At 36.5% G+C, this 19,423-nt stretch overlaps 1 protein-coding gene across 7 annotated transcripts in view; it reads left to right on the top strand.

Annotated features, from left to right (window-relative positions):
• Positions 1-1,463: 1,463 nt before the first annotated feature.
• Tinag (tubulointerstitial nephritis antigen) overlaps positions 1,464-19,423 on the top strand; it is a 90,738-nt gene continuing 72,778 nt past the window's right edge. For 6 of the 7 annotated variants that reach the window (XR_012450613.1, XM_074081889.1, XM_074081890.1 and 3 more), the window contains exons 1-3: positions 1,464-1,945; positions 14,128-14,191; positions 14,763-14,852. Coding sequence is in view for 6 of the 7 variants with exons in the window: in XM_074081889.1 (XP_073937990.1) it covers positions 1,591-1,945; positions 14,128-14,191; positions 14,763-14,852 (509 nt within the window). In the remaining variant the exon portion in view is untranslated. The remainder of the gene's footprint in view (positions 1,946-14,127; positions 14,192-14,762; positions 14,853-19,423) is intronic. The other variant, XM_074081888.1, reaches the window with a different exon arrangement.

Below are 19,423 nucleotides of genomic sequence, written 5' to 3'. Positions count from 1 at the left end.
AGATAGAGTTATGGGTTTATGACAGGAAGGTGTGGGATTCACACTTGCTGTCTTTGTTTTCTTGGTAACCTCTGAGAGAAGGTCACCTCTAGAAAATGAGGGAGTGAGTTACAAAAGCAAGAAGATTTATAATTGTTGCTATGAGCAATGTTTAAGAAGTCACTAATATAAAACTCCCCAAATTTGTGGTAGTTGCAATTCTACAGTCTCATGGGTCATCTCCAGAAGTACTCAACAGATTTGCTACAAGGGAAGAAAATGCAAATTGGACATTTCACTCATTTATTGAATTAATAGATGGCAAAGAAGCAGAGTCAGCATTTGTTGGATTACAGAGATGGGGAGATTATAGACAGTAACACCAAAGTGATGTAGAATTATTTTGGGGGTTGGATAGAAAGACTTACACTTGTTTATATACTGATAGAGAAGTGCCAGAAGACAATGGCATAATGAGGACAAAAGTATGAATCAAATAAAATAGAGCAAGGTCATGGAATAAGTTTGAAGGGTTTGAATTTTGAAACAGACATGCACAGAAAGACCCTTGTTTCATAAGAAAATAACTGAGAGCCGGAGACATAAATCGTGATTCCAAGGTCACAGAGTCAATTAAATAGTAGCTTGGGGACTGGAGTTCAGCTTTCTGATTGCCAAGACAGACTTTTTCCACTAGTCCACCCAGCCACTCTTGCTGAATCATCGTCTGCTGGTTACTTATCCCCTGTCCAAAGGGAGTTATTGTTGTTAATGAATAAATAGTTTAGCAAAACCAACTGTTTATGCACAGCTCTACAGAAATACTAAAGACATCTTGACCTTTAAGTTTCATTCACAATTCCTTCCCCCACAGCTGTTAGTAAAGAGCAGCTGCTGTCTTCTAGATGCCTCTGGTTGTCTCACTGTTGCTCGGTGGGGTCTCAGGTGGAGAGAGCTAAGGTCATCCTCAGGGAATTTCTAACTGAATGGGGCTCCAGTAAGCCTTGAAATCTAAATGCTGGTAGGTAAAAGCAGTGCAGATGGGAAATGAAGCCAGTGTGTGACTGGGCATTGATTTAGAGCAACTGATGTTATTATGATAGATTCTCACAGGCAACCTCAGGAGAGCCTGGATTTTAGTTGCAGTGCAAGCAGGTGAAATGAATAATTGTATTTTTGACTTTTGAATTTCCTGCACCTTGTCAGTATTTATAACAGCCATAATTTGGGTAATGCATATACCAGGGAGGTTGCAAATTTAATAATCTAGATTTTTATGAGGGACAAGCAATATTCAGTATATCATCTATGCATAAATTTTAGGTAGATATTTTGGTGATAATGTAAACATTTTACATTATGTGAATTAGACATTTAAAATTCTGTAGGAATTACAATAGCCTATTTCCAACACTTGTACTATCTTGGGCAAACATTAAAATTCTCGATTAATGTTTAACTGAAAGAAGTATACTTAGTTCAAGTAAAGGGTCAGTTTCGGGGTTCAGGGTGAGGTGTCTTCAAGATTAGATTTCCAGCCCACAGAGAAGCCGCCAAGACCAGGAGTATTGGATCTAACTGAAAGTGGGATCCATACTTGACCTCCAGAGAATGTGGACCGGATTTAAGATATTAATTTTTTCTTATCTGGCTACAGAAGTTTGGACCAAGAGGCGTTACTTATCTCAAAGAGAAGTGGACCTAGGAGCTTATTTCACTAGGAATCACACCATTTTGGAAGGTACTCGATTCAAAAGAGCCATTTTCCAAGGGCAATACTGTAGAAGTTTTGGTTGTTGTGAAGACAGAGATGATGGCTGTGTCACTCAGTTCTATGAGGCAAATGCATTGTGTTACTGTGATAGATTCTGTGAAAGGGAAAATTCTGATTGCTGTCCTGATTACAAGTCCTTTTGCCGTGAAGAAAAAGAATGGCCTCCTCCCACACAGCCTGGGTATACCGAAGGTAGGTTTTGGGGATGTGTGTGAGCATATCCTAGTTCTTAAGAGGATCTGACAACTTTCCTGTCTTTCCTTCCCTCCTTTTCTCCCTTCTCCCCTTCCTCCTTCCCTCTCTCCTTCCCTCCCTCCCTCCTTCTTCCTTCCTTCCTTCCTTCCTTCCTTCTTTCCTCTTCCCTCTTTCCCTTTTTTTTCCTTCCCTTTTATTCAATGAAATGGAAATGACTGTTGTGATCAATTTTGACCTGTTATACTGCTTTGGTGCAGATGCAGGGTACCTGCATCATATGGCAGCCTCAGAAAAGTTCTGGCATGATGACAATGACTGCTGGTATTAATTAACACTCTTCAATTTGTGTATGGATTACTTAAAACTCTTTTTTTCCTTCTAAAATGTGTTGACATGAGAACTCTAAAGCTTTTTAAAAAAATGTAACCTCTTAGAGAATGTCATGAAAGTTACAGGCGTGATAATTCTATAGATTCATGTATAGTTTACTTGTTATCTTTTGGGGCTAATGGACCTCCAGCATTAGAATCTGTGTTACTAACAAACAATGCCATTGAAACCAAGATCAAAGCAAAGTAAAATCAGTCTCTGTTCCTACCTAAGTAATACTAATACCAAATAGATTATTCATGTATAGTTTTGTTTTGTTTTACCAGTCTAGAGTCTTTTTCTTTTTGGCAGTTTTGGAGTTTGAGCTCAGGGCCTTGTGCTTGCTAGGTAGGAGCTCTATCACTTGAACATGGCCCCTGGTCCTTTTTACTTTATTTTTCAGATGGGGTCTGTTTTTGCCCAGAGCTGGCCTCAGACCACAATTTTCCTACCCTCCTGCAGAGCTGGGTCACAGCCGGCTTATTGATCGAAATGGGGGTTTTGCAAACTTCTTGCCTGGGCTGACCTCAAACCATGATCATCCAAATCTCAGCCTCCTGAGTATCTAGGAATATAAGCATGAGCCACTACACCCAGCCTACCAGTCTGGAAATTTGAAGATTACTAAAAAGAAGGAAGGATTCCTATAAACTAGTACTAAATGTCTTGATGTTGAATAGATTAATGTAAATGATTCACAAGGAAAATGGTGATACTTATAATATTGGTCTAATTATATTAGAATGACTGTTGACTTTGAACAATTGATATAACCAAACTCTGGAACAAAAGCACCCTACATATGCACCTAGAGGAAGCTCTATGTTTCAGTCTCTCATTGCAGTAAATCTCCTCAACCAAAATTTAGGGTTTATTGGAGCTTTGTCATACTACTTTAAATGGGTACTCGTGACTAGAAATTATAGTTAGAAGACCACTTAGATAAACTAAGGACTTAATATCCTTACTTCAGAATCTAGATTTCACTTAAAAATGCTATTGCCCTCATTTTCAAGAATGTTATCTTGTATAAGAAACACTTCTTTCAAGCATTTATGTATTACTTAAAATTTTCTGCAGGAACGCCATTCATCCCAGGTTTCTCATTTTGACATTAGGCAACTCAGCCAGCATTTATTTTATCTTACAAAGTGACAGAGGGTCCACTAGCCATGGAAGATCTAGTCTTTCACTAACTTTTTGTTGAGTACTCCACTGTAATTGGGCAATGTGCTTTGTGCTGGGGTAACAAGTGGGTGAGACAAGATCTTAGTCTCATGGGTGTCACAGACAAATTGTGATGAATTCTCTGAAGAAAATATTTAGGGTGCAATGAGAATGTATATCCAGGTATAACATTAATACTTAATATATAACATTGATCTGGGTGGGGAGTCAGTGAGGGAAAATATTTGTGCTAAGTCTTGAGGAATAAGGAAGGAGGTGAAGAGTATCTCAGTCTTGGAAGTGAGGAGCTTGGCATGCACCCAGAACTAGAAGAAGGCCATTATTTCTGGAGAAAAATGAGGGGAGGGTTGTTGGTATGACATGAGGTCATTGAGTGGTGAGTGAAGGGCATATTAGGCCAGGCTTTATAGATCATGATAAATATTATGGAAAATTTTATTTGAATCCACATTTAAAGAGCTTATAATAAGGATACATACATTATGCTATTTTGACATGGTTTTTATACCAATGGAAATTAAATTACCTAGGAAATTGTAGATCTGTCTACACACAAACAAGTTTGATTTGCATGGTGGATTCATGGTCATATTTTCTTTCACTGAATTGACTAGTAGATTGACTGATTTAAGTAATGAACCAGTTTTCTTTTTTGTAATTTTTTTTATTGTGCTGGGTGGGAGTACATTTACAAAAGTTCTTACAATATATCAAATATGTCATATGTAGGAATTTTATCTGATTATGAGAACTCACTGAAAGATGTTAAAATGGAACAGGGTTGGCTTCCTGGATGTGTGACTACACAGTCACAGAGAACCCTGTGTCCAGTGCTTTATTTAATGCTTTGTTGGCGCCATTTTGAAGTTGTTAATGATTTTTAGCAAGGGGCTCAATTTTAATTTTCTGCACATTATGTCTGTGCCACATTTTAAGCATTACAGGGAGATGAAAAAATAAAGTATCAGAGACTAGCTTTGTAGTGATTATAGACTCAAGATGGTATAAAAGGAGAATCTTCATAAGACCTGGTCTTATGCGCGAGGATCTTAGAATGGATATAGACACATCAGGGTAGGTGGTTCTGGGAGGAATATACCCAATCTGATGGAACCCAGGACATTAGAACTGGTTCGTAGTAGATGAGTGGCTGTCATCTGGGCGGTGGTTATAGTCTTGAGTATCCCCAGCTGGCAGTGTGTTATGTGCAGGATAAGTTCATAAGAAATGGTAGAGTGCAGAATCAGTAATTAGGTCTGAGGGAGAAGAGGAGTCTGATAAGGGTCAGTCTTGAGTGTTGATATTAGAAGCTTCTGTGTTAGAAGTCTCACGCAGGTGTCCTGACAGTCTACAGGTGTAATTTGTTTGAGTGAATCAGTCTATTGCTTGCCAGCCCCCACCCCAGCACTATGTAAGGACCCATCTTCTCCACATTTGTAATACTTGGTGTTTTCCAGCTAGATAACCTTGACATATATGATCAGTGGAACATTATTTCCCATTGTCATTTTAATGTGCATGTCTCTGATTACTAATGGGTTTGAGCTTCACTTTATTCTCCAATTAAATAGTGAGCTTTCTTCTGCGACTTACTTTTTGCCACCCTCAGCCTTATAATATGTCTGAATATCTTGCTCAGCCTCTTTTTCTTGGATGACTGAGGATACATAGACATTTAATCTTCCATAAGCAGTTTTTAAACAAGATAACTAGTGCTTCAAAAGTCAGCCTAACGTTTTGAGCATAAATGCCTAGAATTTATAAATTTTTTTAAATTAAATTTGCTTTAACTTATAAAAACATAAAAATTGTACATATTGATGGGGCAATGGGATCTTTTGATAAATGTGTGTAGTGTCTAATGTTTAAATAGAGTTAAATATTCTGTTTCCTCAAACATTTATCATTTTTTATGGTGGAAACTTTTGACATATTTTATTCTAGCTTTTTGAAATGTAAAGCACATTGTTGTTAGCTAGAGTCACCCCATTGTATGATAGAACATCAAAATCTAGCTCTTACCTAATTGTAACTTAGTTTTATTGATCAACTTTTTCACATTCCTCCTTGATCCCCATTCTCCCAAAGCCTTTGGTAACCATAAGAGTTTATAAATGTATTTGAAGATTATTGAACTGTATAATATTAAGACAATTCATCTAAGAGTATAGAGTATCTCTCTTCTTATTCAGATTCTTTAAAATTCCTTAAGTAGAACCAATTTTTTTTCCTAGTGTCCTTACATATTCTGGGCATTCTTCGATATTTTAAGATTTATTTTGAATTGCATATATATCTTATAGTTATTGCTATTATATAAAAATGTGAATGGCTCATACATTATCTGGCAACTTTTGTTAATTCTCTTACTAGAAATGATGATGCAATTCCTTATTATCAAAAGGATTTCTACACCAAACCTCAAAGTAAACATTATGTATAATTGAGAAATTTTAGATGTATTTTCTTTATCACTGACAACAAAAGGTGGATGTCTACTGCCTTTGCTACTGTTTATCAAGGAGTGCTGTAATGCTTTAAGAAAAATGGAGTGAAACAATCTGAAGGAAAGAGATAAAACTCTGCTTATTTGTAGATGATATAATGATCCATGCAGAAAAAAACAAAGCAGAAAGAAAAAAGCATGAATATGACATAGAAACATCAAAAAAGAGGAGTTTTCATTTTAAAATATGAATTTCTAGTTATCGTTGAAGTGTTGGAAGATTGGGTAATTCTGGGTGCCTCATCTTGCCTAAAAGCCATCAGCTGGAGTTGAGTTGAGGACGCCATCTTTCAGCAATATGTGTACTTCCCTTTTAGCCTTGTTCACCCTCCCCTGCTGTTTCCTTGCTGGCTGGTTTCTCTTATTTCTGCAAACATCAATGCATCTGCAGCTTCTGTGAGTAGAAATCCTCACTGCTGTTCAGTATCCAACCTGCCTAACTGTACATGGAAGCTGTGACTCACTAATGCTTCATGTGTTTTGGATTTGAAAGACAGTGATGTGTTTGAAAACATAAGGATTTTCAGAAGTGCATCTTAGTTGAACTTCTCTATGGTGTCATGCTGTTATGATCAATAAAAGAATTTGTGGTGCTAAATAACATGTTTATACACTAGTAACATGATGATAATACTTGGGGTATCGTCAGAGTTCTAGCCAGGATCAGTTTGGTATCATAGTCTTTTTTATAGTATAATTGCCAAGAGTGACATGGTTGTGACCTGAAGCCAAGGGAAATTCACATCTCATAGTGTTTTAGACATGGTAGAGGCTTCACTAACAGCCCTCTTGGTGGCAAACCTCAGTGGTGTGCTTTTTATACACTTACTGAACATCCTATTCCTCCTCCTACTAGCTAAGACTTACTGAGTACATACTATTGAGCCAGCAACTGTTCCAAACTCCCTTCAGGTATCAACTCATTCATTATTTTATCCTACCAGATTAATAGGATAGTTAGCTTATGTCAATTGTACTTGAAGCTTCTTGAGAGTAAGCACTGTGTACTAATTACACAGTAAATGGCACAAAAGGTGCCAGGAAAAGGTGGACTCCTAGAAGACAGTGATTGTGTTTGGATTGGATTTGATACCTAGAGGTTTTATTCTATCAAATGCTTTCTTCTCTAAATTAAATAATAATTTCATTTTTACATAATTATAAACACCTTCTCAAAAGAATGATTTTTCATACATGAGGTATTTAAAATATATATTGGCAAAATATCAAAGTATGGCTTATTCACAGTTTCTATGGGCATTCTTTCATTGTTTTGGAAGAATAATTAGTGGTCTTTAACATATGTAATACCTTCATTGTTGCAGTAAAGAGTAAGAAAAGAGTATTTTTAAGCTCTACACTTGAGAAATGTGTGGTGTATGTGAGTAATAAGATTTAGATAGCATTGCAAGTGAGAAATAATCAAATGTCACAGATGTGCTCTTTGTGGACGATAATTCCACTGTACTGTCTCATCTGGAAAATTGATTAGATTAAAACGTCTGATACTTATTTAATAAATACCATGTGCAAAAAGAGATTACATCAGATTGGTGGCAACTGTAATAGCACACTTTTTTTGTATTTTTACAAAATACAAAAAATATTTACTAATTTATTTATTTTTTTATTTAAATTATTTACTAATTTATTTATTTTAATACTAATACTTAAGGATATTTTGACTGAATTCTCAGCATCCTTGGAGAGCAGGCTCCATCTACTTTTCATCTCTACTATCATAGCAATTATAATATGACCCCGTATTCATGAAATGGTTTTGCCCCTCACACTCCAGAAGTCATATTTAAGTCCTAGTCAATACAGTTGAGAAGGAGGCATGAACACACATTCTAAGGGAGCATTCTAGAGCTCTGAAAGGCACCTCTACTCCTGTCTCTCTGACCAGAATGTATTCATATAGTCCTGGTAACTGTCAAGAGAGGTTAAACACCAAAACCTCATTTTGCTGTGTGGCAATGTGTTATCCTCTCAGTGGGGTTCTGGTATAGGGTGAAAGGAACATAAGGAATTATGTTGGAAATAACCTCAGCAGTCCGCAAAATTAAGAATGTAGGCTCCTCTAAAAATGAAGTGTTTCTTTAAATGCCTGTTTTTCTGTTTAAGTTGTCATCTCAATTAAATATTATCTTTGTCCCTTTGAGATAGGGTCTCATTTTGTTTCCCAGGCTGGTCTTGAACTGCTGTGCTCAAGCAATCCTCCAGCCTCAGCTTCAGGTATAGCTGGTTCTACAGATGGGCACCAGCATGCCAGACTTCCCACTGAATATTCCCTTGAGCTTCAGCATCATAGTATAAGCTCTAGTGACTTTGATGTGCTGAAATATATTTGAGCTTTTCTTATTTAAGAAATATACTCCATTAAAAAAAGCAATTACTACTTTTATTCAATATTCATTTTTCCTTGAGGGCTAGAATTTTGGGAAAACTTCAGATTAGGTCATATTTTAGGTAGAACTTATATTCTAGGCACATTTTTTGACTCCATTCGTTATGGACAGAAACAATTAATCATTTTATTTAGTAACAAAAAGCTCACATTAGACTACTTGCTCTTCTAAAGGTAATTTTTTCCCTTTGCTTATCTTGCTTTGGAAGTAATTGGTTGAAAAGTACTGTGCAAAATTTAAAAAGATGTACAAGATAAACTAAAAAGACAATAGTGTATTATTTGTTATTTTTGCATGTGTAAAGCAACTTTCTATGCTATGCTGTTTATTCACTGGCTTATAAAATGTTTTTCAATGATCTAGTTACATGTTAGTATTTAGTTCTTTTTATTGTGCCTGTCCTAAGAGCTCTTTAAATCAACAACTTAAATTTATCTACATTATCTTAAGGATTAAAAAATGATGTTACTTTTATCTGAGGTGAATGTAGAATGTACCATTAAAGACAATCTTCCTTCTGTGCCGCTTCCCCATATCTCATGATAAATTCCAATAATTAGAGAATTTTCAAGTGTCAGATACAGCAAACCATTGATGGAGATTGAATCAGAACCAGAGTGAATTTTCTCAATGTAATCTTAAGGAAACAGTCTAGTGAACCATCTGCTGTGAGCAGACCTAAGCTAATTTGATGACACACAACTATATCTTTGTGCTGGTAAAAAAAACATAAGCAAGCCACTGACACATATGAGTTATATGAAGGTTTTTTTTAATCCCTTCACAGCATCGTTAACCATGTTATAATGAAGATAAATTATAGTCAGTTTCCATCACATATACTGAAGTTCACCAAAATAGACATCGCTATGGAGACACAGACAAATTCCCAAAACTCTGCAAGCTTTATGAAGGTTCAAGTCTTGTCCTTTCAGATATTCCTGTGTCTACATTGCATGAAACATTTACTCAGGCACATGTGATAATTACAGTTAGGACCCTGTAACCTCATGGTATCGGAATGACAGCTCCTCCTACTAAGCAGATGGATCAGTGTGAGGGCATCTGATCTAACAATACAGAATTTTGACCTTAAGATATACATATAAATAGTGGGGTACATCTGGGGTGTAAATGGGGAGGAGGTTTCAGCATTGGCATGCAAAATTGAAATATTTTAGCTACTCCATGTAAATTGAATCTATTAATTTAACCATTGACAGTCAATTTCTTATATCCATTATGGTGATTAGCAAGCCACTAATTTTGCCAATGAAAGCCCACTTCTGATATTCATTAAACTAACTCTAGTGTTGATGAAAATATGGATAATTGAAGCACTTGCAGCAGCTACCCTGACATCTGGCCTTTCAGAATGAATGCTTCTGAGCACCCCTGGAGTTTGGATTTCTGATTAGAGCAAGCAACTGCCTTTCCTACTGTGCAACTTAGACCAGCACAGATATTTATAACACACTGTGATGAAACATTTCAAAAATAAATTATAGACCTCATATTATCATCTTTCCTTAAATCAGCAAGACCAAGTATTTCACTCTCCAAATATTCGATTTGCCTAATGTTGTTTTAAAGGCTATTAAAGTGGCAAGTTCCTTAATTTCAATAGTCATTAGTTTTATGTTTCATTTTGGGTTTTGGTCAAGATGTGAGGTTGTAAACAATTTGACAAACTCACTCCAAGTTGTTCCATACATATTTACTGAGAAAATAAATAAGCTACTGGGCAAAAAAATCTCTCACCTCTCTAGTATTCTAAGTTCAGTTTACCTCCACTGAGTTACTAATTACATTGAATTGGTTATCCTGCTTGAACTTTGAGTTCATTTTTTTCTTGTCCAGTTCTCCACCTCTCTCTCCCTCTTTCTTTCCTTTCTCTCTCTCTTGCCCCCCCTTTCCCTCTCCTTTCTCTCTCTCTCTCTCATACAGACATGCACACACACACATGGTATGTGTGTGCACACATGTATGCATTTTCCCCTTTTCTTCTTGATTAGCTATCAATTTACAAAATGTCTCCCAACTTAAAAACATAAAACACCTCGGCTGCTACTGTGTTCTTAACCAGAAGTCTCACATTTCCTTCATTCTTTTAATGGCAGACTACCTGGAAGAAAAAGCCCTTCCTTACTCTCACACCTCTCATTAACCCTATAGGATGTTGCTTTTCTGCTCCCTCAGAGAAACCTCTCTTGATGTGGCCATTGGTGACTTCCACAGTATCGAATGCCATGCTCAGATGTCTGTTTTCTTGCTCTTGACCTCTCAGCAGGACTGTACACAGAGGACCATTTTGCCTGTATGAAACACTTTCTTTTCCTAATTTCTATGGCACCACCTTCCCCTGAATCCTTGTTTCCAGTTTCCTCTTCAGAATGTCTGTTACCTGCAGTGTGGTGACCTCAGCCTGGATCATTTTCTCTTGCCATGTATTCTCCCTCCTTCTAAATAAGTACACTCTTATTTAGTTTCAGGCATCACTGAAATTCATGCTCAGGGCTTGACTTAACTCTGAACTTCTATAAACTACTGTCAGCTTAATTATCTCCATTATGTTGTCTAACCTAGATTTAACCTAAATCTAAAATACCAAAGCAGAATAGATTTTTCCAGTGCTACAAGTCAAGCCCAGTGCTTCAAACATGCTAGGCAAGTGCTCTACCATCAAGCTACACCTCCTGCCCTAGAATTCTTGAATTCTTATTGCAGTCCTTATTTCAGTGAGCCGTTCACTGTCCCTCTACTGCTCAAGCCAAAACTGAATGAGGCATCAACATTCTTTTCTTTTCCCCAACTCAATCCATAACTGAGTCTCATTTGTCTTGCCTCCAGGTTATAGCCATTCACTTCTTTTTATTCTCACTTTTATACTAATGCTTCATTCCTCACCTTCATTCCTTTGGCTAATTCAATGTTAATTAGTGACCAGCACAATTAAGAGTCAAGATCAAAGGTTAGAGCAGAGACATCTTGGGTAGGGCCTCTAATTTCTTAGAAATTGATTTTATTTTAACTTCGATGGGAAACAACTTGGGTTTTAAGTAGGAGAAAACATGGTGTCTATTTTAAAAGATGTCTGTCAATGCCTGGTGGAGAATGAAGAGTTAGGAAGGAATTGTGGCAGAGGCTTGAGTGGGTTGGGTGTCTCTGTGCTGTGCAGAGGCCAGGGCTTTCATGGTGTGGTGCTTGACCTGGGTCCTACTTAGGGTTTTGTTTAAGAAACCAATTCATATCCTTATATCCTCTACCCTCACATCTTATGGTATTGAATATTACTGTTGCTCTATCATTCTCTTTTTCTTTCTTTCTTTCCCCAAGCTCCACAGAATAGTTCTACTGTTGCAAAGATGTTCTACAACTGAGTTTGTATATGATCATGCTTGTTTTTGTGTATATATTTATTTTTGATCTATCTTCCACATATGTGAGAAAACATGTATCTTGTGTTTCTGATCCTGACTAACTTCACTTAGCCTGATGTCCTCCAATTACATACATTTACCTTCAAACCCCATTATTCCTTGTGGTTGAGTAATAGTCCATTGTGTATTGAAAACTGTTGAAAAACAGGGGGAGGGAGGTAAAGGGATAAGGGAGAGTATTCAAAGGGATTGAACAGACTAAAGTAAAGCACACCCACAGAGGGCATGCACTGAGACACCCCTTTGAACTTCAACTTAAATATCAATAACGAAAACCAGGATTATAAAATAGGCACGGTGTATGCGGGAGGAGTGTACTAGTGGGAGGGAGAGGGTGAAGGAAGGAGATTAAGGTGACAGTATATGGTTGATAGACTTCAAATACCTGCATGAAACAGAACTAAATAACCTCTTGCAGTTGCTTTAAGAGGAGGTTAAGGGGGAGAGATGATGGGGACAATGTAAATAATGCACAATATAAGTCTAATCGGAATTGTCACTGTGAATCCCCCTATATAATGAACACATAATAATAAAAATTCACAAGTGAGATTAAAGTGAACACAGTTTCTCATGGCTAACTCTGAGTAATACTAAGGCTATGCAAAAAATGGAGTTTTCGTTAATGTTAGATGTAGTGCTAGTGGTTTGATGGTCTTCTCTTGACTTCAGAATTATTAGTTGGAGTACCACTCAGAGAAAGGACAGTCTTTTTCCTTTATGACTTTGTAATTTCTGTTCCCTTTACCCACGTAAATGGTAAGGTATGGTTAAAATCTGCTTTACTTTTTGCCTCCAACCTCTCTTTGAAAATGGTCAGGGAAGTAATTCTCTTGCCTTATAGTGAAAACTTGGATTGCTGTAAAAAGTTTTCTGTCGTTCTTAGGTAATTAGAAGTTGTAGGGTTTCTATGAACATAGTGTTCACTTAATTATTTAAAATGTCTTATCCTGTGTAGTAATTCAAACTCTGAACTTGATTTAAAGTTAAATCTCCCCCCCTCCTCTCAGTTTGCTGCATTGAGAAAGATATGGTCAGGAGCAAGAAGGTTTCCTTCTCCACTCTGTGATTGCAGACTATCAGACTTCCACGAAAGGATAAATGCATAGAGATTTTAACTGACTAAGCAGAATATCAAATGGCAAAACAAAAGTGCCAAGGAAGGGCAGTTGTGAAATATTTCCTTGAAACATTTTTTTTCTGGAAAAATCAAAGAATTTGAAGCCAGAATTTTTTTTTTGACATTATGGCAAGTAGTTAAACCAAGTCCCTCAGAGAGTTTTTGAATCACATATTCTGCCTATGATTCAATGAACAAATAAAATGTTAGAAATTATTTTATTTAATTAGTGACTATTGATGTAATAATCAGGTATATGTTTTTGTTTAAAAAGTTTCACCAAAATAGAGTTTATTTTCCTAATTCAATGTTAATTTTAGATTTATGCATTTTATATTTTCAAAAATGATTTAATTTGTAACATGGGTTGTATTTTAGCAATATCATATGTGTGGTTTTCATGTGGTGATTTTGATTCACCATAAGGCTCTTTTGAAGCAGTTTATATAATCTTGTAAGCCAGTTAACAATCAATTTCAATTAATAGTTAAGAAACATTTGGATTTTGAAGACACGTGGCTACAATCTCACTGATTCATAGTTTTCTCCTGATCAAAATCTTGATTACAAAGTATTTAGAATGGAAGGTGTGGCATAAATGGTAGAGAGCTTGCTTAGCAAACATGAGGTCCTGAGTTCACTCTCCAGTACCATAAAAAAAAGAACAATGAATAAATGATTGAAGAAAAAGATAGAAAAAAAGAAAAAATTAGGATTTATCTTTCTAAGGTAAATTCAATGAAATGGCTTTTCATTTATAGTCATCTATAATTAATTAAAATAATTTGTGAGACCTTATTAATTTTTTAAAATAAATGCCATGAATTGATTTCAAATACTCTTATGTTATTTACCTATCTAAACACATTTTTACTTTTTCAGCATAGTTAGTAATTATTCCTTTGGTAATCTAGTTTTCATGTTTTATAAATCCTCTCTGTTGGAATACAATATGCTGTTTAAAGATAAAAGCTTATGGACTGAACCCAGAAGAATTTGATTTATAAACCTTGACACAAACCCGATGTAGATTTCTATCAGATTGACAACAAACAATTCTGCATGTAGGGAAACTAACTAGAGTTTTAGATTACTCATCACGAATGTGGTTTACTCAGGTGAGAATTTTCATGTCCTGTTGACAGGTTGCTTCAGAGATGGCCAGCACTATGAAAAAGGATCAGTGATTACAGAAAACTGCAACTCCTGGTAATGAATTTAAGTGACAGAAATTACTTCTATTGTCTGTGTATGCTTTCTTCAGATAAAAGGAACATTTGTGAAAAAAAGCATGTATTTAAACACATATAGACATCATATAAATGCTGAAAATATAATCACGCATATACCTTTTAGTGCTTAAGTCTGACGTTTTTGATAATGAGCCCTCACCATGTATCAGGGCTGCACACGTCCTTGTTGTAAACATTTAGGTAGACTAGAGGCAGTAACTGTACATAAAAACTGCTGCTGAAAAAGGATTAGCCTACAGAAAGTTTCCAAATACAAGAACATTGAATCTGCTCTCCAAATTGTCCTGTTTTCTAAACTTCAGTGACAATGGGGTCATGTAATTTATGAATTGCCTGAAGCAGAGGATAAGAGTACATTGAGTAGTAGCTAATGCATGTTTTATAATTATTTTCTCCAAGAATCAGATATGGCTTACGTTAATCAAGAAATGATGTTTTATGTCTTAACAATGCATAACTCCTGTTACTAATTTTGAAATGTACTCTGTAAAGGCCATGCCACTCTTGTGATGTTTGTTTCTTTGCAGTACATGCTCCGGACAGCAATGGAAATGTTCCCAGGATGCATGCCTTGTTCAGCCAGAATTAATTGAACATGTCAACAAAGGAGACCATGGGTGAGAGTAATCTCCCAGTAGAGACTTCTGGGCTCAGTCTTCAAACTATGTATTGTCTTTAATTTCTTTCTAAAAATGGTTATTATTTTTAAAAGGAAGTGTGGGAGAGAAACAGGGAGATAAAATTTATAAAGGTGTGTAAACTTGGAATGCACAAGGTAAATGATTAAAATTAAAATGCACAAATAAAAAAGAAGAACTATAGAGCCCAGTCTTCAATCCTGTAGGAAGGAGCAATGACCTGGTGTGGGTGAGACTGAGGGAGCTTTACAATAAATAAATATTTAGGCAAGATCAGAAGTTGGCAAGGTTGACTCATTCACATTAACTCTTTCTCTCTGCTGATGCTGTAACCAAGCCATCCATATGTTCAGCCATGGTGGGTAGAACGTGACCTTACCAGGACAGTATTCTACTTTTATGATCCCCAAATAACAATACAATCTTGGCAATTTTTGCTGAAGTGACAGGTACTTAGTCAATTTCACTTATGATTGAGTCAAAAGACAGGTTGGAGCACTTTGCTAGTAATATAAGGATCGGGATGACTGACACATAAGGGCTGGAGATAAGTGTTTGAGGCTGTCTCCACTTACATATAGAAAATTGAGGTATAGGCACTAACAGTTGCTTTCATTGATGAACTGAAGGAAGGAGTCAGGCTGGCAAATATCTGCCTCAGAATTTCTTCACTGCCTTTACTTATTGTTAAGTCTCTATATAGCCATGATAACATCTTCCAAATTCTGCAGAAGACTTCACATAAAGAATTGTATTTTCAAGCAACTAGAAAAATGAAGCAATTCTAAGATGCATTTTTCTAAAAAACAGAAGTATCATTTCCTTTCACACATAAGATTTTATGTTTCCTAACATAATGGAGACAGAATTTCAATGTATCCAAAGTATTTTCTTGGAAGACACAAACTACAGATAGCCAACATTTGTTGACATTAATATTCTTAAATCATCCTCAGTCCTTTGCGTGTGTTTGTTTAACCAATGTTTTAGGTGCTAACTTGATGACATTTAAGTATTTCTTGGGCAAGCCAATTATAATTTTCTGTGTATAAATTATATTTAAGCCATTGAAAGAACATAAGAAACATAAGAGCATGTGTCATCTTGATAAATTTTCTGAGTCAGGTTCCTAAAAGGATTCAAATGCTTTATCTAACTTACACACACTTCCAAGAAACCATGATACAGGAGCTCCATTTTTCTCTGTTACAGAATACATGGGAAACCACATCTAAAATGTGGAACGAAAGTGCTCTAGGAGACCTGATGTAGTTGGGGATACTGCTTTCCTTGGAAGGAAGAGCTTTCTTTCCATCCCGTCTTTATTTTGAATATGCTCCAAGACTAATTAAGAGGCATGGGCTTTGTACTTTTACAGTAAACATTAAAACAGTACATGCTGGCTATGTCTTTAAAAGAGTAAGAAGGGAAGTTTAAGTGGAGCAAAAGACACACAGACCAAACAGAAAATGTTAAAAGAAAGAAGCTATGAGGAAAAGGAAAAGAACAACAAATATTTACCAGGGAATGAAAAGGAAAATTCTCATTTTCAAAATTGAAAGCTCTAATTTCTATTGTTCTCTGTTCTTGATGTTCAAACTGGTTTTATGTGAGAAAATATAATCATACTATATTATTTAATGCAACCTATGCTTTAAAATATTTTTCTCCCAAGGCAATATTTTAATTAAATTTAATTTATCTACTTTTCGTGGTACTGAGGTTTGAACTCAAGGCATTGTGCTTGCTTGGCAGACACACTACCACTTGAGCCAGGACCCTAGGCTGTTATACTTGAGGTTTTTTTCAAATAGGATCTTGGATTTTGCTGGAGCCCACCTGGACTGCGATCATCTTATTTATACTTTCTGTGTAGCGGGAATCACAGGTGCACACCACCACACCTAGCTGATTTGTTGAGATCAGGTTTCACTAACTTTTGCCCCTGGGGTTGTTCTCAAATTGAGGTCCTCCTGATCTTTGCGTCCCAAGTAGCTGGGATTACAGGCATGAGTCATTGCACCTGACTTAGATTTAAGTCTTTATTTGCTCTACATAATGTACTACAGTGATTATTTACTGCACGTGTTACTTTTCTAGGTGATCAATATTAATAAAACATGTTTTCCACTTGGAGCATTGCTGAGGAGACAAACAGATAATTTCTGTCTGAAGGGAATTGGCCCTATAGTTGGCAAGCCGACATGGCGTCCCTTTATAAAAAAGATTTCCAACGATAGGACAGAACTTAAGACCAAATTAGAAGTATAATCAATAATCAGCAAGTTACTGGAAATAAAGGGAGACCCATAACCATTTCCATTATCTGCTGTGCTGTTGTGAAGCAAACCATTGCACACCTCAAGACTTTAAAGTCACAGGTTTTTCATTTGTCAGCAGTCTTCATTTGTCATGTCAGCAATTTGGAATGGATTCAATTGAGCTTTTTTTTTTTTTTTAACTGAGGATTGAACTCAGGACCTTGTGCTTGCTATGCCAGTGCTCTACTTCTTCAGCCCCACCCCCAGTCCTTTTGCCTTTTACTCTCACATTGTTTTTCAAATAGGATTTCATACTAACATTATTTGGGTTGACCTCAGATGGTGATCCTCCTACCACTACCTTCTGAGTGAGTAGCTGGGTTTACAGGCTTGCACCACTAAGCCCACCCTGTTTTTGTTTTGCTATGTAGACAAGGTCTTTCTATGTAGCCCCAGGCTGGCCTTGAACTAAGTGATCATTCTGCTTTGGTCTCCTGAGTACTGGTATTACAGATGTACCTCACCATGTCCTCCTCAGGCATTCTTCATCTGTCTATAGACATGTATCACCTCAGCTGAAGCTGAGTTCTCTAAAATGGTTTTCCTTCAATGTCTGGTGGTCAGTGCTGGTTACCATGTGTCTCCAACAGGCTAGTCTTGGCTTCTACACATAAGGATGGTGCTCTAATAAGGCATGAGGGAAAGCTAAAAGGCACAGAATCAATCCTAGGCCATCCTGTACTCAAAGGTTGGGAAAATAGTTTCCACCTCCTAATGGAACAGCTGCAAAGTAATTTATGAACATTTGGAATCTACCAAATGTCTAAACCTGATTTTTCTTAGGAATTCAACATCTAATCTTCTGGATTCTGCCCTTAATTTTTAGCTTTCTCAAAATCAGCATACCCCAAACTGAATGCATTATTTTTTCTACTTATCATTGGCTGCTGGTTTCTACTGCAGACTCATTAACCAAGCCAAAAAGTTTGAAGCTAGTTTGTTTTTCCTTCTTTTTCTCTTAATTCACCATGTCATGCTATTTCCCGTACTCAAATTGCTCTTAAATATTTATTTCTTCCATTCCTAGCTCTATTCTAGTGCATTTCATTTTCAAGCTTGTTTTGAAATGACCTGATTTGTCTCTCTGTGATCAATCTGACCAAACTCCAATCTGTTCTTTGCACTTTTTTGGCTCTCCTTTTCAAACAAAGCCTTGATTCTGCTATCTTGTTCTTTAAAATCCTCCTTTCTATTGCTTCTGAATTAGAATATGCTCCTCAGCATAAATGACTATCTGGCCCAAAAGACTCTTTACTTCTTCATAGCTTACACTGTGTTGGGCCCTGGGCTTCCATCCCCTCTAATAATTTTAGCACATAAGTTACCTGCCATTCCATGTAGGTGCCACCCGACTCCACACCTGCACACTTCACTCAGGGTTGCTTTGTTCGAGGTGAGTGCTCTCTTACTACACATTTGGCCTCCAAACTTATTTCTCATTCTTTCCAACTGAACATGAGATCCACTCTCTATAAAAATGTGCCAGTTCCTGTAAGCAGAGTTATGTGTGTGTTCTCTGCTCTGATCACATTTTGACCTTCTGCTAATAAAGGTCATGCATGAAGTCATTTCTTTCTTTGTACACTTTGTTAGGGTATGAGTTCCTTGAGGGTAGAGAAATTTATTCATGTCAGTGTCACTGGTGTTTATCAGAGAATACAACAAATAAGTTAAGACATTTTGAAAGATGCATTAGGGAGTGATGAGCCTTGGTCATGGGGGAGGATGCAGGCTAACAGGGATTTTCACACTTTTGACCATAAAACATACATTTTAGCATGTGATCTAGTATACAAACACATACAGGAGCTAAAAATGTTGTTTACTCTCACTATTTGCAATCAGCTGTAACATTTCCTGATCTTTATTTTATTTCTAAGATGTTTATTCTTGATGACTAAGCTGAGTGCTAAATTAAATGACCCATGGATGTCACCTAATATATGCCAGCTAGCACAGGGTACCAGAAATGTATTTAGTGCTATCACAATTTTTACCAAGGTAGATCCTGTTGGCTTCTTAAATAAACCATGAGGTTTGAACTCAGGGCCTCATGCTTGCTAGGCAGGCACCTTACCACTTGTGCCTAAGAGATTTTCTTATTGAAATTCTTCAGGTGACACATATTGACCTTTAAAATTGTAGCTGAAAGTTGTGTAAGATTTTATGATCTTATAAAAGTATTAACTTTCCAGCCATATTACTGAAAACTGAGTTGTACTTCTAATC

Source organism: Castor canadensis, chromosome 8 (assembly GCF_047511655.1).
Source record: "Castor canadensis chromosome 8, mCasCan1.hap1v2, whole genome shotgun sequence".
Classification (NCBI taxonomy): domain Eukaryota; kingdom Metazoa; phylum Chordata; class Mammalia; order Rodentia; family Castoridae; genus Castor; species Castor canadensis.
The sequence above is the reverse complement of the archived record's forward strand: the minus strand, read 5'-3'. Positions and strand labels throughout refer to the sequence as shown.